Source organism: Cyclospora cayetanensis, unplaced genomic scaffold (assembly GCF_002999335.1).
Source record: "Cyclospora cayetanensis isolate NF1_C8 unplaced genomic scaffold, CcayRef3 CcayRef3_contig_31, whole genome shotgun sequence".
Taxonomy (NCBI): domain Eukaryota; phylum Apicomplexa; class Conoidasida; order Eucoccidiorida; family Eimeriidae; genus Cyclospora; species Cyclospora cayetanensis.
Window position 1 is genome coordinate 127,213 of NW_020312270.1, and position 25,265 is coordinate 152,477.

General features: G+C 55.3%; 5 protein-coding genes across 5 annotated transcripts; 2 read left to right on the top strand and 3 right to left on the bottom strand.

The window, feature by feature from the left end:
- The first annotated feature begins 246 nt into the window (after positions 1-246).
- Positions 247-1,653, top strand: LOC34617980. The gene has a single exon (XM_026333850.1). The coding sequence runs from the start codon at positions 247-249 to the stop codon at positions 1,651-1,653; it is 1,407 nt and encodes a 468-aa protein (XP_026189635.1).
- Positions 1,654-2,254: 601 nt separating this feature from the next.
- Positions 2,255-8,559, bottom strand: LOC113146455 (nuclear mitotic apparatus protein 1-like). The gene is made up of 5 exons (XM_026333852.1): positions 8,131-8,559; positions 7,411-8,016; positions 3,607-7,341; positions 3,257-3,510; positions 2,255-2,396 (listed from the first exon to the last, which is right to left on the bottom strand). Exons 1-5 carry the CDS (start codon positions 8,557-8,559, stop codon positions 2,255-2,257), a joined length of 5,166 nt encoding a protein of 1,721 aa, XP_026189637.1.
- Positions 8,560-10,487: 1,928 nt separating this feature from the next.
- On the bottom strand, positions 10,488-12,999 carry LOC34617981. Its single transcript, XM_026333853.1, has 2 exons — positions 11,403-12,999; positions 10,488-10,654 (listed from the first exon to the last, which is right to left on the bottom strand). The coding sequence occupies exons 1-2, from the start codon at positions 12,997-12,999 to the stop codon at positions 10,488-10,490; spliced, it is 1,764 nt and encodes a 587-aa protein (XP_026189638.1).
- A 3,248-nt stretch (positions 13,000-16,247) lies between these two features.
- On the bottom strand, positions 16,248-22,810 carry LOC34617982. Its single transcript, XM_026333854.1, has 14 exons — positions 22,569-22,810; positions 21,933-22,023; positions 21,563-21,729; positions 21,182-21,367; positions 20,664-20,937; positions 20,331-20,388; positions 19,882-19,975; positions 19,532-19,577; positions 19,217-19,307; positions 18,386-18,846; positions 17,950-18,151; positions 17,449-17,636; positions 16,751-17,134; positions 16,248-16,340 (listed from the first exon to the last, which is right to left on the bottom strand). The coding sequence occupies exons 1-14, from the start codon at positions 22,808-22,810 to the stop codon at positions 16,248-16,250; spliced, it is 2,577 nt and encodes an 858-aa protein (XP_026189639.1).
- A 967-nt stretch (positions 22,811-23,777) lies between these two features.
- On the top strand, positions 23,778-24,953 carry LOC34617983 (cytochrome b5). Its single transcript, XM_026333836.1, has 3 exons — positions 23,778-23,937; positions 24,353-24,485; positions 24,785-24,953. Exons 1-3 carry the CDS (start codon positions 23,778-23,780, stop codon positions 24,951-24,953), a joined length of 462 nt encoding a protein of 153 aa, XP_026189621.1.
- The last annotated feature ends 312 nt before the right edge of the window (positions 24,954-25,265 follow it).

The following is a 25,265-nucleotide window of genomic DNA, read 5'->3' on the forward strand; positions in this document are numbered from 1 at the left end:
CTTTCTTCTTCGCTTTCTTTCTTTCTTTCTTTTATTTCTTTCTCTTTTTCTCTTTCACCTTTTTGCGTGACATTCGTGCCCGCCTTGCCGTCCCTCCTTCGCCTTCGTTTTACTGGATGTTTGTGCCACTGCTGTCCTCTGTATCTGCTGGACCTCCTGCAGGCGCTAAGTCTGCGCTCTGTGCGCATTTCTTGTTTTCTTAGCTTCGCTTTTTCCTGCCTTCGTGAGGAGCAGCTTCTCTTGTCAATGGCACGGCCGCGGCGTGGTGCAGCTGCGGCATGTTGTGAGGGCGCAGCAAACGATCTTGGCGCTGCTGCAGAGGGTGGCAACAGTCCAGATGCTGCTGCAGATAGTGGAAGCAGCAGGAGCACAAGGAGCTCCACTCGCGGCGTTATGACCCGCAGCGCAAGAGCGAAGGAAGCGCAGCAAGGCGAGAATACCAGTGCCTTGGCCACGAGCCACTCCGCAGATAACAACACGGGTTGCAGCAAGAGCAAGCGCAGCATGACCAAGCTTGACAGCAAGGAGAGAGGTGCTGCTGCCGGCACGGCAACAAAAACAGCAACCACCATTACCACCAGCGACGGTAGCAACACCACCACCACCACCACCACGACCAGCGCTGGTACTGAAAGCAACAAGAGCAGCGGCACCAGCAGCAAGGGCCCTTTCCAGCCATCGATGTCTGTGATGCCACGAGTTTCCCTTGGCCTCTTGCGTGCAGCGGTCCGCCCTTCTCCTAAAACTTCTTTTTTGGACGTCTCCGCTAGAGCAGCCTCCTCCAGCGAGGAAACTTCTACGGGCAACTCAGGAGGCGGGGATATTGCCATACCGACGGCCTTTAGCCGTCTTTCGTTGGGTTCGCACACCCCTCAGCCGCTGCTAAGGCCCCTTCGGAAGCTTGCATCGGGAGATCGAGGAGCAGCTGACTTCCTCGACACCACGACGGCTCCGGGGATTGTCAGACTCTGCCCGTTAGAACCTACCAATGCAGCGTTGCTGCCTGCTGCCATGCCCAGTGGCAAGTGCGGCAAGAGTGCGGAGCGCAACAGATCAGAGGTAGCGGCGCGTGTGGCGGCGGGGTGTTCTCCGCCCCTCATGACGGTGGCTGCCTTGCAGCAGGGGCCCCTTGCGGAAGGGGGTCCAGACGCCTTGTCTCCCGATCTCGAGACTTTGCGGAAGGAGGAGAAGGCGCAGAGGAAGGCCAAGGAGAAGCAGCAGTTGCAGCAGTGGTTCGGGATGCCTTTGAAGGACTTATCTCCCCAGCTGGTGCGGGAACTGCGCGTGCTGCAATTACGGGGTCACGCATCGGCGAAAGTCTTCGGAGGCAAAAGCAGAGCTTCCTTTCTGCCCTTGCAAAAGCACAAGAGCAAGGAGGGGGGGCCTCCTCTGCATAGTGCTTACCTGCAGGTAGCCAGAGTTGTCGGTGGAGGTTTGCGGGGTGTAGGAGGCGGCGCTGAGTCGCAGGCTGCGGGAACTTTCAACAAAGGCGCAGGGAGGCGGGGTCATGCGTCGTCTCTGCTGCACGAGCTGCTGAAAGATCCTGAAGTCAACAGCTGGACAAAGAGAAAGTACAGAGAAATCCAGGAGAAAAACAACAGCAGACACTCGGCAGGATGGACAGGCAAAAGGAAAAAGAAGCAGAAGAAATAAAAAGCGCAGTCTCTTTTTTTCCGATTCTAGGAGGGAGGGTGGAACGCGTCAAGCCTCAAGTCATCCCATATCTCGGGAGCTCTCTGAGCCACGACGTCAGGAGACGCTGTGCTGCTATAGGCCGAGTCGACGAGCTGAATTACAAGCCTCTGGGCCAAAAGGGACCCTGCTAGAGCTTCATGGGATGGCATTCCTTGGTGTCGCTCGCATTGGGAACGAAGCAGGGAAGAAAAGGGGAACTTGAGGAGGGCTTTAGGCGATTTTGTTTGTCTGGTTTGGTGCTGGCCTCGAGGCAGGGCGCACTGAGGCTTTCCTTTCGTCTAGCAGGCATCGTGCACCCCTCATTAGCCCTTCTTTTCCGGCATCGGTAGTGTCTTGTGAGTAGGGATCGCGAGGATTCTAAGTGAAGGGTAGTTGGGGGCACCAAAAGGCAGGGGAGACGCAACAATTGTGGCGCTCCGAGGGCTTTTCTCTACAGAGACCAAGCTGCAGGAAACTGCGAGCTCACTGGGCCTTCGTTACCTATTTTCTCAAAATCAAAGGGAAACGTCTATAACTGTGCGCCACAAAAGGCGCCACCACTGCCTAGTTCGCTCGCCATCTACTTTTCTAGCCCTACTAAGAATTCGAGAGTGCAGCAGTCTGAACTCTTAGTGCCGCCGTGCCTTGCGCACTCTCCCTGCGATTCCCCCTTAAATAGCTGCACGCCTTTCAAGGCATCTTCAGCAGCAGCCCACGCACGCCTGCCCAGCCATGAAAACAAATTATAGATCGGTGTTCACACAGGTGCTGCCTCCGCCCCGGCTCTAGCAAAAGCTGCTAGATACTGTTTTGCTGCCGATGACTCGGCCCTTAGAAAAGCACCTGCGCGCCATTGTTTCTTCTAGTCGAGCGCCTTCTATTGAGCTGTCTCTGCTGCTTAGCGCGCGCGAGCGTGGGCATCTCGGCAAAGTTCAGCTCTGCAGCAGCAGCTGCTGCTGCTCCCGCTGCATCGTAGACTCGCGGCTGCTGCAGTCCACCAGACTGCAGGCAGGTTTCCCGAGGGTGGAGGCCCCCTTGGGAACCTCCCCCGTATTCTTGGCGAGAGAGTAGAGGCCTCAGTCTGTCCCGCAGCCTGCTAGCAAGAGCCTTCGCTGCTGCTGGCGCATTGGAAAAATCCAAGAGGCTTCCTCTTCTGCTGAGGCTTCTTGACGCCCTCCCCCCCCTGTACGGCTGCAGCACCTGAGGCTCCTGCTCGGAGCTCAGCAGGGGGGGGCCTCTTATTCCCCCGTCGCTCTTTCTGCGGTCCTGCAAGTAGTACTGGTCAACAAACTGCTGCGGGATAAAAGGGAGGCCCTCATTTTTGAAGGGAGTAGCAGTTAAAGGCCACGTGGAGACGGGGTGCTCTGCGGGAAGGCATTTCTCTCTTCCTTTGGAGGAAGTCGACCCTTCCCTGACGTCCATGGGAGGCTTAAGCGCGCAGCGATCCCCCTTGCCCGCAACGCTGGGGGGACCCCGCCCCCTAGTTAGAGCACCACCGCAAAGATCCTGCGGATGCATTTGCGCAGAAGAAGGCGCCTGCCGCTGCAGCTGTTTCTGTTTCTGCTGCTGTTTCTGTTTCTGCTGCTGTTCCTCCTGGCAGTAGGCAGCCGCCAGCGGAAGCGCGCGGCGCCTTCTCGGGAAGCCCTCTCCCCAGTCACCCCCTTCGCAAGCACACCCGCCTCCACTGGTAGCTGTTTTTTCTCTCGAGGTCTCTTTGTTGTCGCCGCTCGTGCTGGTGAAACTGCCGCTCTGGACTGGCCTGCTGCGGACCTTCTTTGCTGCCGAGGGGGGACGCCTCGGCGATGGTGGATGGAGAGCTGCCGCCGCTTCTTCCAGCTGGAACGACTCAACCGCCGTCTTCAGGATTTCCGGGGTAAGAACCTCGGAGGGATCTACAGCTGCCTCGTTCGCTGCAGCAACGGCTTCGCGAGCAGCTGCCGCGGCAGCAGAAGCCGCAGCCGCAGCCGCAGCTACCTGCTGCCGTGCCTCCTCCGCTGCTCTAATGTTAGCTACCCACTGCTGGTGTTGCTGCTCCGCCTCAAAAGGGACGCCAAACACCTCAGAGTCTTCCTGCACACTGCTCAAGCCCTTCCCTTTTCGAGGCTTGTCGGTGGCAGCAGCAGCAGGGCCTGTCCTGGCGCCTGGCTGGTGCTGAGACTGCCGAGCGCCCGCTGCGACATGCTCCTCGTTGATGTCTGCGTCCTCCTTCTCCAGCTCGAAGACGTCCGGCAGCGGCGTCTGCACTGTCAGGTCTGTCTCTACGCCCACGTCTGTCGTGTGCCCTTTGGGAGGGTCCAGCCGTGGTGCTTCAGCCGTCTGTGACGCATGCTGCTGCGTCGTGAAGCCCCTCTCACGGGTCCAGACTTCTTCTGCACGCAGCTCGCAGCAGCCCTCCTGACCCTCCTCAGTACTTCCAAAGCCGTAGGTCGCCTCCTGCAGTCGATCGAGAGAGGCCTTAAACTCCTTAGTCTTGCCGCCGCCCCCCCCTGCTTCGACCTCGCTTCTGGCCTTCCCGAACGTCTCCCCGCTCTCTAGGCTCCTAAAGACCAACTGATCGTCGTCGGCTCCGACCTCTGGCGAGCGCTTTGAAGGGGCGGTATACCCAAGATGCAACGCAGCTGTAGCAGCTGGAGGGCTTCGCGCGTCGAGGCCTTCAAGATCTGCATCTCTCAGATCCGCGCCGGAGGCGATCTCGAAGACTCCACCACTCATTGCCCCTTCTTCGAGTCTCCTCTGCAGCGCCTGGCGCCCTGCTCCTTCCCGAACATGGGCTGCGTTGGCTCCGCTCTTGCCTTCCCCTGTAGGGGCCCTAGGGGTCACTTCAGCACGTAGTCGGCTGCCTCGCCGCTCGGCTGTGCCTCCTCCTTGCGGAGGCTTCAAGGCATCAGGGGACCCTTCAAAGGCTTCTTCTGGGGTCTCCATCGCGCACCAGGCGGCACTCCGAGTGTCACTCCGCACAGCCTCCGCCCCACAGGCCTCCTTCTCTTCTCCCCGGCTCTGAATGCCGTCCCCTTCCCTGCTAGCCATTGCCTTGAGCTCCCTTTCTTGCCGACGCGCACAAAGAAATTCTTGCTGCCGTTGCTGCACTGCCTCGAACTGCTGTCGCCGCTTTTGGAGCAGCCGGGCCCCCTCTTGCTGCTGTTGCAGCAGCCAGCGAGTCTCCTCCTCACCTTGCTTCTGTTTCTCCTGCTCAAGTTGCTCGTACACCCGGGCTCCCTCCTCCTGCTGCACCTCCAGCTGCGCACTGTGCACTGAGTTTGCTAGCCTTACGCTTTCCTCTTCGACGGCCTCAGAAAGCTGTGCAGTGCTGCAGCGATTATCGGGGAAAGCCCCTGCCGTAGAGTGCCTTTTACCAATCCGTCCGACACTGCTCCTCTCCGACAAGCTCCGTTGCAGCCGTTCCTGTGGCTGCCATTGCAAAGGTCTGCTTTCACCACGAAGAAGAAAGGTTTGCGCGCTTCTGAGTGCGTCGTCGGGGTCTTCCTGCGGCACGAGCTCGCTTTGCTTCTGCCTGCGGTGCTCTTGATCGCGTCTCTCTTGCGCCGTGAGGCGCTCGAAACGTTCCTGCAGCTCGCGATCCCTCAGTCTCTCCTCCTTCGATAGAATCGCTGTGCTTCCGCCGATAAGAGCCTGCGTCTCCTGATCTCGTTTGTAGGTTTTTCTTCCAGCTACGCAATAAGCAGCAGCCAAGTCGTCGGTGCTCTCTTCTGGGGTAACCGCTCCTCGTGCTCCGACTTCCCTTGGAAAAGGGTCTCTTGAGGAGTTGCTGACTGTCCGTCTTCGCCGCTCAGCGCGACTTTGTCGCTTGCGGCGGCAGCTCTCCCTGAGGGGGATTCCTTGCAGTTCAGAGCGCACTAGGGCCTGCCTGCTCCTGCCTATGCGTGAGAAGCTGCGGCAACTGGCAGAAAATTTTGGCGAGACACACGTCCCTGCCGCTGCGAACTCTGCCTGAGACGGCTGCTTCTCCAGCTGTGAAGGAGCATATCTGCTAAGAGGCCTCATAGTCGAGGGGCAACCAGCAGTGCGAATCTCCCCTCGCCATCTCCCTCGAGGCGTCGTCTCGCCAAGTTCCTCATAGGATTCTGGAATCGAAGCGGCATGACTCGCATGCACCTCAGGTATTCGCGCCAAAGGGGGCCCCCTGTGCCTCCTCACAGGAGTTCGCGCGTCCTCTGCGGCTCCGCCAGCGAGGACCACCCTGCTGCGCATGGGCAAGCCCTCACTCGAAGCGTTTGCGGGTGCAGAGACAGGAGACGCAGCAACGCGTGTCGCTGCCGCTTGAGCAGCGAGTGACGACATGGCCCTGCATGCGTAAAAGGTCGAGGAGGCACTCGGGAGAGCGTTGCTGACAAGGCGCACAGACTGAGCAGAAACAAGATCCTCACTCCCCCTGCGTCCTCGCCACTCGTTGCTTCTGCTTCTTGAGGATCTTAGAATTCCTGCAGCAGCCGCGAGGGCTGCATTTGGCACGTCCTCATCATACCCTGAGACTGCTCCTCGACGGCGCTGCAGCATTGGCACGCCGTGCAGGTGCTCTTCTTCGACATGCAGCGGGGTAGGAGGACCCCAGGTGTAGGCCAGCCGGCAGGGAACGTCGACTTGCGTTCCTGTTCGCGTGCTTCCCACAGAGAGCCTCGTGGACTGAAAGGAGGGTCTTGCGCTCGACAGGACGGTTCCCGAGGAGAAGAGATCCGAGGAAGACAAAGGATTCTCCGTTGCATGCAGGTGCCTCGAGAGCTCGTCTGCCGAGAGCCCCACGAGGCCCCTGTGCCTCGCGTCGAGGCTCTCTGGAAGCACATGCTGTTGCTGCTGCAGTGGGGACTGCGCGAATCGCGCTAGCGACTGACTGCTCCGCAAGGCGCCTCCAGAATGCGTCTGGGAGAGGTCCGCACGGGGGGAAGCACTCGAAAAATCTAGCCGAGGGGAGGCTGAGGCACTCCGGAGTTGACGGCTCCCCTGATCGCAGACCTCGCTTCGATTTGCGAGGAATACGGAGAAGATTGCCTCAGCCTCGTCCTCCCCGTCAGAGAGCGTCGTGTGGCCTCTTGGAGGCGCAGCTCCCTCTTTCTCTGCCTCCCGTAGAAGAGCGTCGACTTCCCCGCCGCAAGGCAGAAACACCAGGCTGCTGCTGCTGCAGGCAGCTGACTGCTGCTGCTGTGCGACGTGATGCAGCAGCCGCTCCTGAATCTCTTCGGCTTCGTCCTCCGCAATTGGGAGGGATCCGAGGGGGCCCCCTAGAGATCCACGGCTTTCAAGAGGCGAGAGCGCCTCGGGAACCTCTTGCACCGGTGGGGAGGCATTTACACAGCCTTCTGTCGTCTGCTCGCCAGCAGCCCGCAGAACTTGCCAGCTAACACCGACATCCTCGCTGGACCCTGTAGGAAGAGGAGAATCTTCGACTCCCTTGCAATGAGGAGGGCCAGCTGCTACATCCTGCTCGACAGCCGCCCCTGCTTCTTGCTCTGCAGCAACGCGATCCTCTGCAGCGGTAGCGCTGGGAGGGACCTCTTGCCCCGAAGGAGAGGCGCTTCCTCCCTCTTCTTTTGGTGCTGCTGCAGTGTCGATTTCCGAGCGGCTGCGATGCGTATCTCCACCTGCGGCTTCCTCCTCGTCGGCAGGCGCAGCAGCAGCCGTGTTCATGTCTTTGGCTGTTGTAGCTTCGACCTGCTGCGGCTCCCGTGGAGGGGGGGGCTCCTGTGCTGCCTCTTCCCCTGTGTGCTGCTGCTCCTCAGGCGCATCTTGACAGTCCGAATATCGTTGCTGCTCTTCTGTCTCCTGCTCCTTTTCTTGCTGCGCCAGCCGTTGCTGTAAAAGTTCCTCCTGCTGCATTTGCTGCTGCTCGTCTCGCTGCTGCACTTGGCGGTCATGTTGCTGCCTTTCTTCCTCCTCTTGCATTTGCTGCTGCTCACGCTGCGCGTCTGCTTCCTGCCGCTCGGTCTGTTCTTCCGAGGAGCTTTCTTCTTGACCCCGCAGCTGCCGCTGCTGCTCCTCCTCTTGACACATGTGCCGTGATTCTTCGTTCTTCAGTGCTTCCTGCTGCTGCTTTTCTTCTGCGGCGATTATGAACTGCAGAAGTTCCTGTGTGTGCACTTCCTCAGACACGTCCTGCGCAGCCGAGAGACACCCCCGCAGCGTTTCTAGAAGGGATTCTCTGCTCGTCGCCATCTGAAGTAGCTCTTTCAACGCCTCTTCACCCTCGCCTTGCCTCAGTCTATGAGAAAAACAAGGAGCTCCTGCAAGCACCTGCGAGCCCTTCTGCTCTAAGCGCTGCAGTAGCTCAATGACGCTCCGCAGCAGCACTGCCTCTGCATCGACCGGAACAGCTGCTGCAGTTGCAAGTTGCTCAGTACTCGGCGTTTTAACCACTCTGGGAGAAGCTGCTGCTGCGGCATTTGCAGCAGCATCAGCAGGGGGCGTCTCGATGCACATACACGTAGGCAGGGGCTGTTCTGTAACCCCAGAGGCACCAGAGGGCAGCAAAGCTCCCTCTTCCTCCTCCTCCGTGTCTGAGTCGAAAGGGTTCGTTGATTTCTGTGAGCGTAATGCCGCTGCCGCCCCTGCGTCCTCTAAAGGCTGCGTAAGCCCGTCTGCAGCCGTCGCACCGGGAACTTCCTTTGGCGTCTGGTGCTGCGCAACATCAGTTTCAGTGTATTTCATCGTGGAAGGCGGTCTCTGGAGTTCTACCTCTACAGGTGCTATGATGCTATTATCACCGTGATCCGTTGCTTTGGAAGACTTTTCCTCGCACACATTTTGTGAAGCCTTGCTGTCTTCTGTCGCATTGTTGGCGACTCTTGAGAGGGCCTGCGAGCCGGGAGTCTCCCCCTCCGGCACAGTTTCGCAGAGGCTTCTACGGGGAGAGGCCCTTTTTTCTGTATTGTTCATGACGGTTGCCGTCAAGGGAATCGGAGGACACTTTCCTGCGGTGTCGTGTACTTCTGTGCAGGGGAGCAACTGTGATGACTGCAGTTTCGTGGAAGAGCGCTGGGAAAAGGCTGTTCTCTCGAGGTTAGACGTATTGGGGCCAAGGGTTCCGCAGCAGCTATAGCAAGCCGCTAATCCGTGCGGAGCCTCACGTCGGTGGGTAGCCTTTGAAGGCTGGGAGGCTTGCTTGTCTTCAGGTGTTCGTGCGGTGAGTGCCTGTGGGTGCAAGAAGCACGCACTTCAGGAGACCCTCATCGCGTCTTAATATTTATGACAAGCAAAAAGAAAAACGAGGACTGGGGAGAGAAAGAGCAGACGAATGGCGGACGTGGGAGTGGAAACGGCTTATTGAGGGGTAAGGAAATGCGAGGGAAAGGCCTAGGAGGGAGGAGGAGGGGGGAATATGGCAGTAGGTGTAAGGGGTCTAGGATTTACGCTTTACGTGCCAGGGTTTGCAGCCTCTGGACCGTCTCCGCGTCTACGGCTAGGCCCGCCTCGTGTGCTAGCCCCCTTGACTGAAGGGGTAGGAGGATAGACACGTCAGTGGGGAGTCTTCTTGCCTTGCGGGCAGCGCCGTGAAGAGGGTGCCCCTGTGGCGGGGGAGGAAGCTCCTGCAGCTTCTGCTGCAGCACTTGCTGGTCTCTCAAGCACTTGGGCAGGGGAACTGGGAAGCTCAGCAGTTTCTTAGACCAAAACACCTTGCCAATGTACCTCTGAGCGACGAGGTGGTAGGTGTAGCTGCGGAGTAAACAAACAAAAGGGACGTGAGAGGGGTCTTCTCCTGCAGAGGTGAGGCAGCGACCATTTAAAAAAACCAGCTGCAGCGAAATCACCCAAAAGTCTTCGAGGCACTGACAGAAAAGAACCAGCCAGTGAGGCCTCCTAGGGTGAGTGCCACCAGATGCCGGCGCGCACCGCGGCAGTTCTGGGGTCACCTAGGGTTGGATATCTCAGACCTCTCCGGCCCCCCAAGGCACTGAATTATGGAAAATTAGAGAGAAACGGTGGTACGAGGCACACATAATCCAGCATTGAAAAAAAGGACAGGAGACCTCTTTTCACGTCGAGGCTGCGAGGCCTAAACTTCGATGCACGCAGGGGCGCGCTGCCTTGGGGGTTCTCTGGAAAAGAAGGCTCCCAGTGCAGGCGCTATGCATTTACTGAAAAAATTGGACGGATTTTTAGCTTTCGATCATAAAATAGCAAATACTGAACAAGAAGTACAGAAATGTAAGGCTGGCGCCGCCCGACGGGCCCTGTCGGCATGGCCCCAGCTTCAGGGTCGTCTGTCCTCTTTGCCCCGGATTCGGAGCGCACTCGCATGCACATAGCAGTAAACAAGTACTAGAAATGTGAAAATTGAGGCATTCGTCGAGAGACTTGCTTCTCACAAGGGTCGTAACCAGCTTGGAGCCTCACCGCCGAACGCCCCAGCCCACAGGCGCACATCGCTCACAGTGACCCAAGGCTACACCGCATCCTACGTGAGACCCTACAGGGTGAAAAATAAACGATCATGGAATAAAACACCTTGAACAGCCATAATGTACAGGGATTCTGAAGACTGCGACGCGCGATGTGCACAAACCACGAAGGGTTACCTCTCTCAAGACACCTGGTCGCTAGGCCGTGACCAATGCGCAAAATGACAAAGAATAAATCGGAAAACGTGCTCCACGAAGAGAACACTATCAAGTGACTTTACTCGCGCCTCTTTGAGCAAAGAGATACGCATACAAACTCGCATAGAGTACGATCGCAACCCATCATCAGGAGATACATGCAACCATGCATGCAATAGCCAGAGTATATAAAAGCACCCCCACAACATAGCACTGTCCGCAGTCTGGTGCGCACGCTGCGCTCTACACACAATGGGATGCGCTTCCTTACGTGCTTGTGTAAGCAGCAGCTTCCTCGTCCCAAAGCACCTCGAGGCGTCCAGCAATGCACAAATAAGCTGATGGTGCATCGAAGCGGCCCCCAGCTAACAGGATGGCTGCGGCTTTGCCTAGTGTCTGCTTTGGACAGTCACACTTGAACGCGGCCAGTTGAGCTGCAAGGAGCAAGACATCTAGGAGGGAACAAAAGCCGGTCACCCCCAAGATGGCCTTCGCTGCCTGCCGCTGCAGTGGCTGTACACCAGAGTGCCCCGTGCAGCAAATTAAAGCAACGGCGCCCAGTTGAGCTGCAATTTGCAGCAGTGAACTCGCGAGGAAGCAGCGAGTGAGCCTCCTCCTGGTCCCCAATTCCTTGACCTCTAGTCTGTCTCCTTCCTTCATCACAAATACATTCACGACGAGGCGACCCCCAGTCACTACAAGGGCCAAAAACAGCAACAGCCCTGCGCTCGTGCCGTAGCCACCAAGACAAAACAGGCAGATGGCAGCCGTCGCCTGTACGCCGAAGTTGGAACTGCGGATATCTGAGCTCCCAAAGAGGCACAACTCAATGGGCTGAAACACAAAGCTGTAGAAACTGCTGAAGCCCAAATATCCCAAAATGATAAAGCCAAGAAGGAACCCCGCAAACGAGAGAGCCACAAAGAGCAACGTGCTGGCTGTACGCACCACCACACGAACAGGCAGCACCACAACATTCCATTTGCCCTCTTCTAACTCTGAACTCGTGTCCACTGGGGGGTTGAAAACAAAAACGCTTGTGGTACCCAGCAACCAAATCAAAAACCTCGGCTTATTAAACCCGACGCTGGTACAACAAAGTATCTTTCTCCGAGGCAACATGAGGGCAAAAGAGGTTATGTGCCCCGAAGCGATCGCTCACAGAGACAACAGTGCACTTACTGATACGAATATCCGCGGCGTAGAGAGTATTATCATTGATCTGTCGAAGCATCTGGTTTGTATTTGCCACTTCCTTTATGAGACTCACAATGCACAAGGCTGCAATCAGCATCAACTGCAGCAGTAAAAGCCACAGCGCCGTGTAGCTGCCACCACTGGTGCTACCGCTGCCTTTCGCGCGAATCCTTAGCCCGAAGAGGCAACAGAAAAGCAGAAGAATGGCGTGCGGCACGCCCCTGGTGCACAGCAGAACCAGTACATAGGTGAACAGGGCTCCCAAGAACAGCGCGAACACTTCCCACTTGGTCGGGAGCATCGCACTTGACGCAAACTGGCGGTGCTCTTGTTTTGCGATGGTGGTTTTTTTGTAGAGCTCTCGCCCTCCCTCTTCTCCCTTGCCTTTTCCAAACTCTTCGCCCTCACGAGCTAGTCCGGCTACGCCTGCCAGCGCACTCGTATTGCTCGAGCTAGCTTCATCGTCTCCGTGTTCACAAGCCCCCTCCATCCCCAGCCAAAGTCCGGTTTCTTTTTCGTCGGCGCTTTCCAGATTTGCAGGATCAGAGGGAATCGCTGGTTTTAGCTCGGAAAGGCTCTCGTTGGCAGTGTGAAGCAAGGTTGGCGGTGTTCTGGCGTGTACTATCGCATCAGCAGGTAGCGATGCGTCTGCTGGGGTTCCTGCCGCGCGAGTTTCAGCTGGTGGCGATGTGGCTATCACCGCTTGTGCTGGTTCACTCAGAGGCGATGAGGCAAGCGGCGTTGGTGCTTCTGCCTGTTCTGCCATGGGAGCTTCTCTCACGTGCGTTTCTCCTGAGGCATTTGCAGTGTCCTCTGCGGGATCCTTCATCGCATCCGTACCGCCTACTACGCATTCCGAGGAAGCCAATATTGCCGCAACATTCGCCTCAGTACTGTCCGCCTGAGCTGCCGCAGGGTGAGAAGGGTCCTGCGCAGAAGATGCAGAGTAAAAGCCTCGGCGCTTCCGCGCCATGACGTGCAGTTCCTTTGATTGCCACGTCTTGAGAACCTGTTCGAATTCGTTGCAACTGTTGGCCTTGCACAAATCGGGATTTTCCAGTTCTCCGGAGCTCTCCCCCTCCTTGTCACCAGTGGCTTGAAGGCCTTCCGCTGGAGGGCTGTTGAGGCCGTTCTGGCTTTCTGGCCTCTCAGCGTTGTTAGGGGGAGCCGTCATCTCTGGCGAGGCGTCGGCCGTCTCAGCAGCGTGAGCCGATAGCGCCTGGAAGAGCAGTGCGTTTCGCGCTCTCTGAAGACACTCCGGAGGTCCTTCCTGGCAAGGTGGAGTGCAGCTCCGCCTCGATTCTCCACGCGAGGTTCCGGAAACTGCACTTTGCGAGCAAGGATCCGCCAAGTGAACTGGGAAGGCCGAGGATTGTGCAGACATTGTTTTCCACTGCCTCACCGTCCCATCGCAGGCACGACTCCCCTGAGAAGGCGGCGGCGTGGAGGGAACTGCTGCGAAGTGACCTTGAGGGGTTGAAAGGCGACAGCCGCTCTGTCCCTCTGCAGATCGTGGTGCACTCGGCGAAGGATGGCCCCTACTTGCCGCCCCCAAGAAAAGGGAGGCCTCCTTGAGAGCCATCCCGCGGCAGCGGTAGAAGCCGTGTTCTTCCGCTCCTGTGTCACACATTCGGCCTTCCCTTGCCGGATCTATGCGCGCTGCAACTCGGGGACGGAGCGTCTTACACTGCCGCTTAAGCCCCCAAAGCTTCCGCCTCGCCGGCTGCAACACGCTACCACGCACCTCTTGGAGGGCCGTCAGTACTTGGTGTGCCCTCCAGCTCGCCACGGCTTTCCCAGAACGCCCAGCCGCAGCCAATTTTTTTAGTAGTGCCCTCGAGTATTGCCTGCTGACGCGCTGCACCTCTTTTGACGTCCCCAGCAGGGAGGCCCTCAAGCGCTCGCTCCTCACTTGGAGGGCTATGTCAGATCTCCAAGGCCTTTCAAGCACCGCCTGCTTTAAAAGGCAGAGCCGGCGTCGCACACACTTTACGAGCCTATGGCTAGCCGCACTGCCTTGCGTTATCGAGATGCGGCGCAAAGGCGTCCAGCGTGAACTCTCAACTCCCCCCCTCCTTGCATTATTTCCGCCGCTACAGGCCTCTCTCTTCGGGGCGAAGTTCAGCGCTGAATTTCTCTTCAGACGCCGCTGCTCGACGCCACGACTGGGGTCTTTGCCGATGGAACCCATTCCCGTGTTCGCAATCTGTTCTCGGCTCCCCACCGAGGTGCTCTGTGGTTTGCCCTGACCACATGTCAAAGCATTGGGAAAGAGGCACTTAGAGCGCTCGTTTTCGATGGCATGCCTCTTGGAGCTAGCTGGAGACACGGCATCGCTCTCCACTGCATTTAAAAGGACAAACACACACACACACACACACACACACACACACACACACACGGGCGTTATAGTCGAAGACAAGCAAAAGGATGGCGCGGCGTTTGTGTAAGGAAGGTACTTAATTTTAAAGGGCTTCAGCATAGGGCCGCAGAAGAGCAAGGGGAACGCCTTACGAGCGATGCCACTGCCTGTACAGGTGGTCATTTTTCCCTTCTCTGGGTCGCTTTGTGTTTTCAACTGCACGGAGGGGGTCCCTGTCGGGCCTTCGTCTAGAAGGACAGATTTTGCCTTATCTGACCGTGCTGCTACCAAACAATTTGTGTTTGACTCGAGAGAACAGCGGCGTTCTCTCACATCTGCTGTCCAGACACAGTGCTCCCGCCGTCCATGGGGTGCCTTGGAGCCTGCCTTGGAGCTACAGCTCGAGCGCAAATGCGGATCCATTGTGCCAGTGGTTGTTTGCGGGTTGGCCGCGAAGAAATGACCGAGAAATCAGGGTGGTGATTTGACGCAAAATGGGGACACACAGGACAAAAAAAATTCCTGTGCGAGCCTCATCGAAATGTAGTGGCTGGTAGGCTCCCCAGTGCACACCAGCCCAAAAAAAATTAAAGGACTCTGCAGATCGTTTGGTTCCGTACTGACCCCGAGAAACGCAAAACTCAAAGTCGGTAAATGCCAGAAGCGTAGAATGCAGACAGCGGCATGCTTCTTTCTGTGTGTTGCAGCTGCTCCTGACTCCCTCAGCCGGATGGAACGAGTTTAAAAGTATTCTGGGTAGATTAAATGGAAAAAATGCAAGCTATTCAGCATGGCAACGCCTCCGAAACACCCGGGGAAAAACCTCAAGTACCAGGCGATGCTCCGAAGCAGCAAATTACACACCGCAGCGGGGTAACGCTCGAAATGGGAGACGCTTGCTTATGTGAAGCATATGGCACCAAGAATTAGGCCTGAATTCAATGTCACGAAAGATTATGGGGGACAAGAGAAGAAGGATGTGAATTCGCCGTGATCTTCAGAGTGCGCCACAGCGGGAGGTCTTGTGCCTGCGGACTACGACTTGCATAAATGGAGTATCCGTGATTGCCCTGAGATCGAACTCGGCGTTTAATTTTATATATTTGCAATTTTCTCCATACTAAACGGGAAGTTTTCATCTCGTAAGGAAGGAATTCCAGAAGACACGCGACGCGGACAACGTCCAGAGGCCACCGGTCCGTCCCTATGGACAAATCTAGGGGCATCAAGCAACGATCGGAAAACAAACGGAAAAGATATTAAAGGTTGATTGCCATGACAGCTGATGCGCTAATACTTTGAACAGGATGGATCTGGATGTTTATCTGTTTCTGGTATTGTTCGATACCATGCATCGTCCTCCCTCGGTCGACTGGACCCGACTTTTTGGTTCATGTGTTTTGATCATTCGAATTCCCCAGTTCCTGACACTACTCAGAGCTCACAAAGTACAATGCTTTATTAGGAACCGTTCAGTTAGCCCGTGTACACGAAAGGAGTAGGGGGGAGGTATAACCCGAATGCCTTCGCAAATAACTTGCCGAAAGATACCTCCTCATGCCCCAAGGTAAGCAGATCACCATTGGCACGGAAACGCCTTGTAAATAAAAAGATACACTGCCATACACTGGAGATAAAACAGTATATAAACGTGAACTAATCAGCTACATGTTGCTGAGGATGCACACCTAGCAACAAATTCCCGTGACTATCGAACGTTTTCACTCATCGTCCGCGTTGCACAGCGTAGTGCTACACCATGCACCTTCGTTCTGCACCAGTTTAGATCTTTCAGCCCTCTTCAGTACAATGCTCTACTGTCAAACCGTAAATATTTCATTCCCTATGGCTTAATACATAGAACCTCTGTTCGTCCGCAAATGCATCTCTAGCTAGACTGGAATGCAAGTAATTATTCATTTTCTTCGCAAAACCACTATCGAGTGCTCGAGGAATCTAACTGCGCCACGACAGCTATGTGCCAAGCCTGACGGAAGCTCTTACGACTATTTAGCCGGCAACACACAACGGTTCAAGAACTGACCGCACATACCACGCCGGATTACACCGGCAATAATACGAGTCTATGATAGAGGACAAAATGAAGAAAAGCGCAACAGCGGCTACAGCCGCAGTAGAGTTCCGACGAATATGCTGCGAAGTGCGTGGAACACTAGCTTTGCCCACTGGCCTGACAGTTGTTGCTCCTTATTAATAAAAATATATGGTATCGTTAACATTGCCTATATACCGTTACTGAAGGATATATTGGTAAAACAGCATATGATAAAGGTCACTAGCTCGATGCCACGCTCTATGTAAGATCGGGTAATTCGAACAGCTGCAGAGCAGCACGTTGCTACGATCGCACAGAGACCATGAAACGAAAACCACTGACCTTCAATGGCCTCAGCTTGATCTGAGAGTTATACTCCACCGGCTCTGTGCATTTACAAAGGGGGAATCGGTTAAATATTTCTGAAAACATAACCTACAAGAGGTTGAATTGCTGACCACGCGCCGATGCCAAGCGACAACAGCACCATGCCACACAGGAACATCTGAAGGCAGAATACAAAACAGGAAGCCACAACCCATTGACTCTGTAACACGTGAGCAGTGCGAACTCGGAAGCATAAACCACTTGAAGGATGCAGCAGCAGCGTGACTGAACTGCTGGAGTCACGCATTTGTTCTTGTTCGTGGCCCTACCTCAGCTGTAATCTTGTTCCAAAACATAAATGTGGCTATTCCGATGCAAAGCAGCAGTAGGATCTGGGACACAGGCGCATGGGCATATGAGTGCCAAAAGACCTAAAGCTACCGAGCCGATGCCGCAGCATAGGTTCCATAAAATTGAAGGCCTCTCATCCCTTAATACTTCGGCAAACATAATACCCTGCTCCGCGATACAATTTTAAGCTGCTACCTAGCACACTGAGGAGCCCTGAACTAAACTCCGGCCTCTTACCTGCAGCCACCACCCAGCACTAAGGAGCATCCACCAAGAGTTTTGTACACTGGCCAGACACTGTCTTGCAAAGTTTTGTCCAGAACAGTACTCTGGCAGTGGAGAAAAAGACAGCAGGCCTGTTTCCTCCTCGTCATCAGTGGCGCTCTTCAGGTCTTCAAGGGCCTGATAGAGTCGCTTGTACACGTTCTCCTTGCTCTCGTTCGCTTTCCCCGTCTCCTCCACATACAGCGGAGGTAACGCTGCTACACGGGAGCTCTCCAGGTCCAGCAAAAAGACGGGAGTGTCGTCTAGTTCCTCCTTGACCATTCGCAATAACAGGCTTTCCTTGGGTAGGCCTGGCAGAGACTGCGCCGCAGCGGGCTTTCCCACCGACACGCGGACCTGCAGGGCCAGAGTGTCATCCCGCACACCCCTCTGCTTGTTGTATTTCCAAACCAGGAAGCACTCTCTCACTTCCCCATTGAGCAGTGCAAATGTTCTCCGAAAATGCAGCAGCTGCCTACACCACCGTTGGAAAAGAAAGCCTGGGGATGGATTGTGTGGGAAACAGCATTGCCGTGTGCCCTCAACAGGATCTCTGTACCGCGCTTCAGTAATATTGGGAGTGAGAGAAAAGGAACATTTCGCCGCGAAATTTCGCCTTCTCCCCCCAAAGCAAAGGTGGAAACTTTGTGGGTGTTTAGGCTAAAACATACCACTTGAATGTGTATGACATCTTCTTCCGTGTTGTCTGGCTGTACGATATGCACATCTTCCGGTTCGTTCGTGGAGGTGCTCGTTTCATCCGCGTCCTCTGCGTCCTTCTGGGCATGCGGCTTTTCGTGCATCTTCGCCGTTTGCACTGCGCGCTCCCAAATTAATTCCATATCTTTCTGCGGATTCTCTGGGGCACCACGTACACCGTAAGGAACACACATCGGAGGGCTGACTTGGAGCTTTGATCGTTAGAAGTTACGCGCAACAAGCAGCTAACATAGCACCACCTCTACACTCTGCTTTGCACGCTTGCTCTACATGTGCGGTGCGCGTATTAGAAAGACGAGTCCCCTAGACCGGGGGCGAGGCATCCACTTGCATGTACACAAATCCCCGTTCACAGACTCGGAGTTACGCAGGATGAAAACAGAACCTGACTTGAATTAGCACCATCTCGAAGAGCCACACCCTGTGCATTTGAGCGCCTCGTCTTTACGTACCCAGTAAATACTTCTTTTTGGAAAGCTGCAAAAGCGCTTTCATGCGTTCAAGATCAAGGGTTTGGTTGGTGCTGCCCTCCGGGCTGTCGCTTCTAGAAACGTCTTCTGCCGGCTCCAGAACCACAAGGCAAAAGACTTGGCGCTGCAGTGAGCTCTTGCAAAGCGACGCACTATTCTGCTGGTAAAGCAGCGGCTGCAAGGCCTGCAAACGCATCCAGACAGACGTGGGGTCGCGGCAAAGACGCACAGATGTCGACGTCCATCACGGTGAAAATTGGAGTGCCCCTGCAAGCCTCTGCAGCAGCAGTTTTCACGTGCAATACGCCCTCTAGATCCAGCACATAGATACTCTGAGAGTGACCAAACAGGGAGGAAAAGTTTTTCTCTCTCTCGGGGCTTTCGCCAAGCACGAAAAACCGCTCGCCGTTCAGCCTACCTCCTTGAAGCGATCTATCGCAAGAGACAGCGACGTCGCAGGATTCAGCAGTTTCGAGCGAACAGTGTGAAGGACAGCCTGCACGCGAGAGACGCCTCTGCCTTCATCCATGAAGAGCAGAAGGTTAGAGCCTTGTTCGAGCGCTTCCTCTTGAAGGTCGTTCATGTGAACGGGCAGCTTCAGCGCGCTGGAGGCGGTGGGCTGTGCCGAAATCGGAGTGATCCATGCGGGTGGATCCTTGAGGACAGCGATTACCGCCTCCTTTTCTCGTGATAAGACCGACCTTGCATTTGCGAGAAAGCAGAAACTCATGAGCTGCTTGTTCACAAACGCCGCGTGCTTTACAAGGAGAGAAGGCTTGCTCGCTGAGCCAGCAGAAGGAATCAGCACCGCTTTGTACTGAGCAGCCAAAGGCTGCGATGAAGAAGGCGGAGAGGCTAGCCACGATCTCAACGCATGAGCTGAACACAGCGAAAATTCACAAACTACACGAAGCTGCGCCGTGTATGCAAAGCTCTCCGCAAAAAGCCAAATCCTCACTCCTCCCCCCTGCTGTGCCTCGACGCATGTCAGACGACCTGGCAGCCAGTCCGTGGCGTCTGACTGCACGGCGTCTTGCAACCTCCGTCTAAACGAACGGGCTCGGAGACCAAAGGGCGAATGGCTCAAACCACTGCCTTAGCCACTACAGGGTTGCCTGCTCCCTGCTATAGCCAAGGGCAGCGCAAAGCTAGATGCGGCTAGCACGCCAGCATGCTTGGCGGCTTGCGCCACATGCGCCTTGTGTGCTGTGTTCACTCTACTAACTGCTTAGGTTGATTGACTACTAACCGCTCTCAACTATATCAACACTGGAGGGGAAGGCGTCCGCAATAAAGCGGTTCAGAGACTCCACTGAAGGCCGCATGATGTTTGGATATTGCTGCAAAAAAACGCATGTATTTCGCAGACCACATATGTAGGGCAAATCGTGCGGCGCAAATACTCCGCCTGCCGCAGCAAGTATGCACAGCTGCTGCTTAGTTGCCTGCATCCGCCGCGGCAAATACAAAAGCACGAACGAAGGCTAAAATTTAAACATTCTTCTACTGAGCACTGGCCTCAAGGAAAGGGTGCCACAGAGGCCACCTAGAACAGTGCACGTACTTCCGGGTGCATGCCAGCTGTTAGCAGCAAAATAGCAGGGAAGATCCTGCGGCATTTAGCAGCAGCAGAGAAAGGCAGGAAATAGAGAGACCACGAGACATATCCCGGAAGAGCAGCAAAAAGCAGAAGAACGCAAGACAGACCTAAGAGGAACTGAGTGGCAGCCTGATTAATCCTTCAAGGCGATAGCAACTCGCGATCAACAGCTGTGCTCCCGTCCCTCCCTTCCTGGAATACCCCAAATCTGCAGCACAAAGTCCCCCCTAACGACCTGTTCAGTGGCGTTCTTTGGATTTAGACGCATGGGGCACCCCAATAGCGCATTAAGGTGCACAGTCACGGAAACGCACTTGACGTTGATTGGCAGTCTCTTCAGTACATCCTTGCCGCTTCTTCCTCGAATTATGATCACCCCAAACTTCACATACTTGCCCAATGCCCGGTCTGAGGGGCGCATACACAACGCAAACGAGAAACGATGCGAGGGTGGCTGTGGAAGGGTCTTACAGACGCCAGGCCCCCTCGCACAGGAGAAGTACCTGTTTGAGTACATGCGAGATAATTCACTATTAAAAACTAGAGACAAACACTGCGAAGCGCGAGAAGCCATGCAGCTGCAGCACGACCGCTCCGAGAAGGCCGCAGTCTCGGAGGTGCGCGGAAGTATGAGCAACGTGTACATGTACATAGTATGAGCAACGTGTACATGTACATACAGTACGAGTGCATGCATCATGCATGCGCAGAAAGGGGCGAGAGGAAATAAGGCCAATGATCGAAAGAGGGGGAGCACACGCACATGACTCTTGCCATATCTCGTAGACCGATTTACTCCAATCGTCTGTGTCCTGGTGAATCTGAAAAAAGAACGCATGCAGCGGAGCCGACACCCCGAAAATCGCGCATCCTTGGAACGTCCAAATGGAGGCCTAGTAGAAGCACACTGAATCTTGACGAGCACGAATTCGCTCTCCCGCAGGGAAGAGGAGTTCTCGTGTCCGGTTGCAAGCAAGGCTACTGCTGCGTGCAGTCATCTGCGGCAACTGCATGTTTATGCGCGGCGCAGGGGAAGGCCATCGAGCTCCTCTTGCTATCCTTGACTCTGCCCGTGAGACACCAAGACTCTGCTTACCATGATTGACCATACATTCTTGGTGTCTGCTGTCGGCAGAAACACCTCATGAGGTCCTAGAGACGAGAAATCCGCAATGCCTTGAGAAGTGACCTTCACGCCTGTAAGTCCCTCTGATCCGTCAAAAAATTCTGCCCCTTCAGACCGCATGTCGACCCCTTCTTCCCCAGTCTTCTCTCGCCGCTGCTGGCGCATAAGGAACTCGTAAGCAGTCGCCACCTCATGAAAGCGCTGCTGGCAATTTGTTCCGCAGTTGGGATTTCGATCCGGATGCCTGAGGCAGGCCGCACTCCACAATCGTCGTAGACACCTTAAATAAAACAATTCTTTCCCGTGTTTCAAGTTTTCAACCGCGATTCTTGACGACGGCGTGGAAGCGAGAAGGCACACCAATAAAAGCCGTAGAGATTGCACTCGAAGTCTCTGTGAGACTCTCAGAATGCATCTCGATTCAGATCATCAGCACTTGAACTACGGGGGCAGAAGAGACGCAGTGAGGCCAGAAGCCACCTCCCTACCACCGGATGGAAAGGGTTCTATAGGCCCTCTTAATATCGGCTTCTAATGCACCGTCTTCGAGGCCAAGAGAAGCCAAATGCTGGAGCCGCTGCTCTCCGCTGACATCTCCGTCCATCGAGTAATACTCCTCGAGGGCGCGAAGCACAAAAATGCCTGCGTCGCCAGCAATGCAACGCACAGGGGCAGATGGGGGTAATAAAGGCAGCAGAAAGGAAATTGAAGGTGTGCCTCCAAAAGGCACCGCTTTCCTTCGTCATGGAGCTTAGCAGCCCTTTGCATTTGCAGCCTGTGTAGATGCGGCGTCACATTGCATCATGGAGCAGCGTCGCAAGAAGGACTGTTACCGGCTCGGGAGAGCCTGCTTGTGAACGGAAGGTGCTCAGGAGTTCCCACCGAGAATCGAAGCAGCCACGAAGAAGTACATTAGCCAAGTCGTTAGCCGAGAGCGAACATCCCACCCAGGAAATTTCAGCTGCAAGCCAGACATCGAGAGGCCCTTCGCCCCCTTCTTCTGCTTCCCGAAGCCCTCCCTGTTTCCTCTTGCCCGCTCCTGCGGCACCAGACACGTAGCAGAGTTCGAAATAGAAGCGCTCGGAGAGCTTTTGCGAAAAATCTGCAAGACCATGGCAGCTGAACTCTGGGCTGGGTCCAATGCAGGCAGCAACGCACTGCAGCACACCATCCGCGCTGACCCCTTCCCCCCTCTGCCCCTCCTCTCGTGTTCCCAGTAGCTGAGTGGCGTCTACCCACTTGCTCTCGTTTGGCCTTCTTCCGTTCCTTCTCCTTGCGGAGGCGCTCTTGATCTACCGCAACGTCCAAGGGAGATCTCTTCGAGGCAGACCTGAGAAAAACGCATTTGCGCACAATATCGCGGGCTGGACTTCCCGGATAGCGCAATGCATGCACATAGCCATGCACCTGCCTCCGAGAGGCGCTCAACTTCCTCCCCAGGCTACCCCTTTTCAAAAAAAACGCCCTGCTCATTCACTGGCTTCCTCCGTATCCCTGTGCCTCTTGAGCGTATGCTAGGTGGTGCAGTTGACGTTCCTTAAGCGAATGCAGCCATTCATACGGCTTAACACAGGAAGCAAAAGGAACCCCATAGGCGGCATGAGCTTAGTCACAGCAGCGTAGTCTGCCATCTGCCTGCCCCCCCTCCCCCTTCCCTCCCACCTCTAAACTACATAAGGCCCGTTCCTCCGGACTGCCTGCACGTGCTGTACACGAAGAGGAACCGACTCCCCCGATCCCTAAGCAGGACGAGAAGCTCGCCAACAGCAGAATACCAAACACCGATGAAGGGTATTGCAAGAAGCCTTCACAAGTCTACATGCGCAGCCAACTGAAAAGGCCCAGAAGTGCCTGAACAAATGCAAGAAGACGCACCAGATCAAGCCATCGTCTTCACCCCCAAGGTCGAGGCTTGCTGCTTTAGCAAAGGTACTTGTACTGCGTTTGCCGAGATCCTTCAGATCCGGCTTCATGGAGAACCCCTGAGGCGGCCCTTGGTCTTTGGACGGCGCGCAGTCATCAGACACTGCAGCTTGCTGTGACTGTTGTTTGGATTCTCGAGGATCGCTGTTGCCAGCTGCACCTCCTTTCCTATCCTTTCGCTGTCGCGTGCCCATTGTAACGCCTTGGTGTGTTTACACAGAGCAGCGCTGTATCCACAGACAGTTGCGACGGGTAGCGCTGCTAAGCCGCGGGAGACGTGCGCGCTTCCGCCTTGCCCTGCCGAACTTCCCTTCAATAATCAGTCCAGTGGTGAGGCCTGACTCCAGCCTCTGCTAAGACATGCTCGGGCCTGAGACACCGGTCGGCGGTGTGGGGGAGATAATGCGCCTGCGCCAGCGGGATCGGCCTCACTGCAGAGAACAGCCCACGAAGACACAAAACGAAACGGAGATGCCCTCGAGCATTCCATGCATTGACTGAGCCGTCGAAGACAGCACGGACGGAGGTCCAGAGACGAGATCGGAGCTGTATCGGATATGCAACACAGAGCAGACACGGGACTGCCTGACAGCCCGTTTGCGTTCTGAAAACTACACCCTTGACCTTTGCATCTAACGGGGTGCCCACATCCACTGTAAATAAGAGAACTGCATGAGGACTATGCCTGTGACACACTGGGAGGCCAAGACAATTCTGAGTGCGAGGTCTGTTGCTGTGCCAGAAGACCGTGGTAGATGCCTCTACTATGAATATCCACGCAGACTACCTCAATGTTGCTTTAGCCGTTACTTTCTTCCCGTATTGTGCTACTTACGCTCGTGATTATCTGGTCGATTCCACTTTGAAACTCCATTCTTCCAGCCAGGGCCCCCGAACCCGAGTCACAGCCCTGCACCCGCGAAGACGGATACCGAAGGCAAGCAGGTTCTTTAATACCCGTGTATCATCTTTAAACTTCGAGGCTTCTGTGTCTAATGTATTCAATGTGTGTATTCCGCGCTTCTCTCGAGATTTCCCTCTCCTCTGGTGCTGTTGCCACTCTTCACAAGGCGTGTTGGCACCCTCTAGTGCAAGAGGACCCTTTCCGCTCCTCTCTCCATAGTCTGCAGGTTCAACGCGCTTTTTAAGGAACGGAGCACTATGGAGGACCTAATGAAGCTGCCCGAGCTGTCGTGGGAGGAGATACGAAAACACACGAGCGCAGAGAGCTGCTGGTGCGTCTTCCATGGCCTGGTCTATGACTTGACGAAGTTCTTGAACAAGCATCCAGGAGGATCTCACATCATTATTGAGACTGCAGGTCTGCTTGAAAACACACGTCTCCTTACTTCTAACGCCCATATCGCACCTACATGGGCCAGGGCTGTGCCGCACTCTCGAGTTTACAAAAAAAATACACACACACACGCACACACACACACACACACACACACACACACACGCACACACACTGCGCCTTCCAGCAATTGTACCGTGGTGCCTTTTTCTCATGTAATGTATGTACCTTGCCGCAAGATATGCTGTACGCTTTCTTACTCATCAGTTCCTCCTATTTATTCTCCCCTGGCCTTCTAGCAGCTGCATCTGCCTACTGCGTGCACGCCGCGTGCCCTTGCTTCGCAGCCATTAATTTGTGGACTCCGTGGCGTCTCTCAGCGCATGAAGGTCACTTCTGTTCATAAGCTTCCCCAGTATTCGCTGCTTTGGTTTCTCAGGCCGAGACGCGACAGATGCCTTCGAGGATATTGGACATTCTTTAGAAGCTCGCATTATGGCCGATGAGTACATCATCGGCAGGGTTGAGGGCGCCACCAATATTCGACGATGCAAGCCTGAGGCAAAAGCGGAACGCTGCGTTGTTTCGGTAATGCTTCTTTAAATTTCTAGACCCTAGGTTGAAAGACGGAACTGCTCATCTGTGTTCCCCTGAAACAATTTTAGAAGCGTCTTGGAAACTTTCCACGTCTTTCTTCCCAGGCCCCTCCGTCCTCTGCACAGAGTGGCACTCCACTATTGTCTCAGCAATCTCCGTGTCAAATGCTATGCTGGCGCATTCGCGACGCCTCCTGGAGTCATGGTCATCCTGTGTATATTTCACGCGTGTGAGGCGGCATTCGGGCAGAGCCTGTTGTTAGCACTTTGCTGTGTCTGTGTGCTTGTGTGCCAAAGGCTGCCAAAGGATCTCCCTCTACGGGTGTTTTTATTGCGATATTTCTGGTCGCTCTCATCGGAATTTGGGCGTACTTCCAGTTTCAAGACGAAGACAGCACATTTCACCACCGCATCTCCGCCGCGCCGCAACACCCAATCGAATGAGCTGCCATGCGCACGCACTTGAACGCATGTGATACATACTGCTGCATGCAGAAACGTCACGAGTCGTACCCAACTTAAGGTGTTCTGTGGAGTGTACGCGAACACAAGTGAGTGGTGGGAGCCTCTTTTAGCCCCCGGAATTCCGTATATAGCCCATGTCCGGCGTTGGAAGGCTCTACATTGGACTATAGAAAACAACTTGCATTGACGTCAGAAAGGCTTACAGTCACAAGCACGTTCCTCTTTCGAGAGAAAGCATGTTGCGCATGAACCGTTTGCCTTTCGTTGAGCACCTCTGTGCGTCTCTAGCAT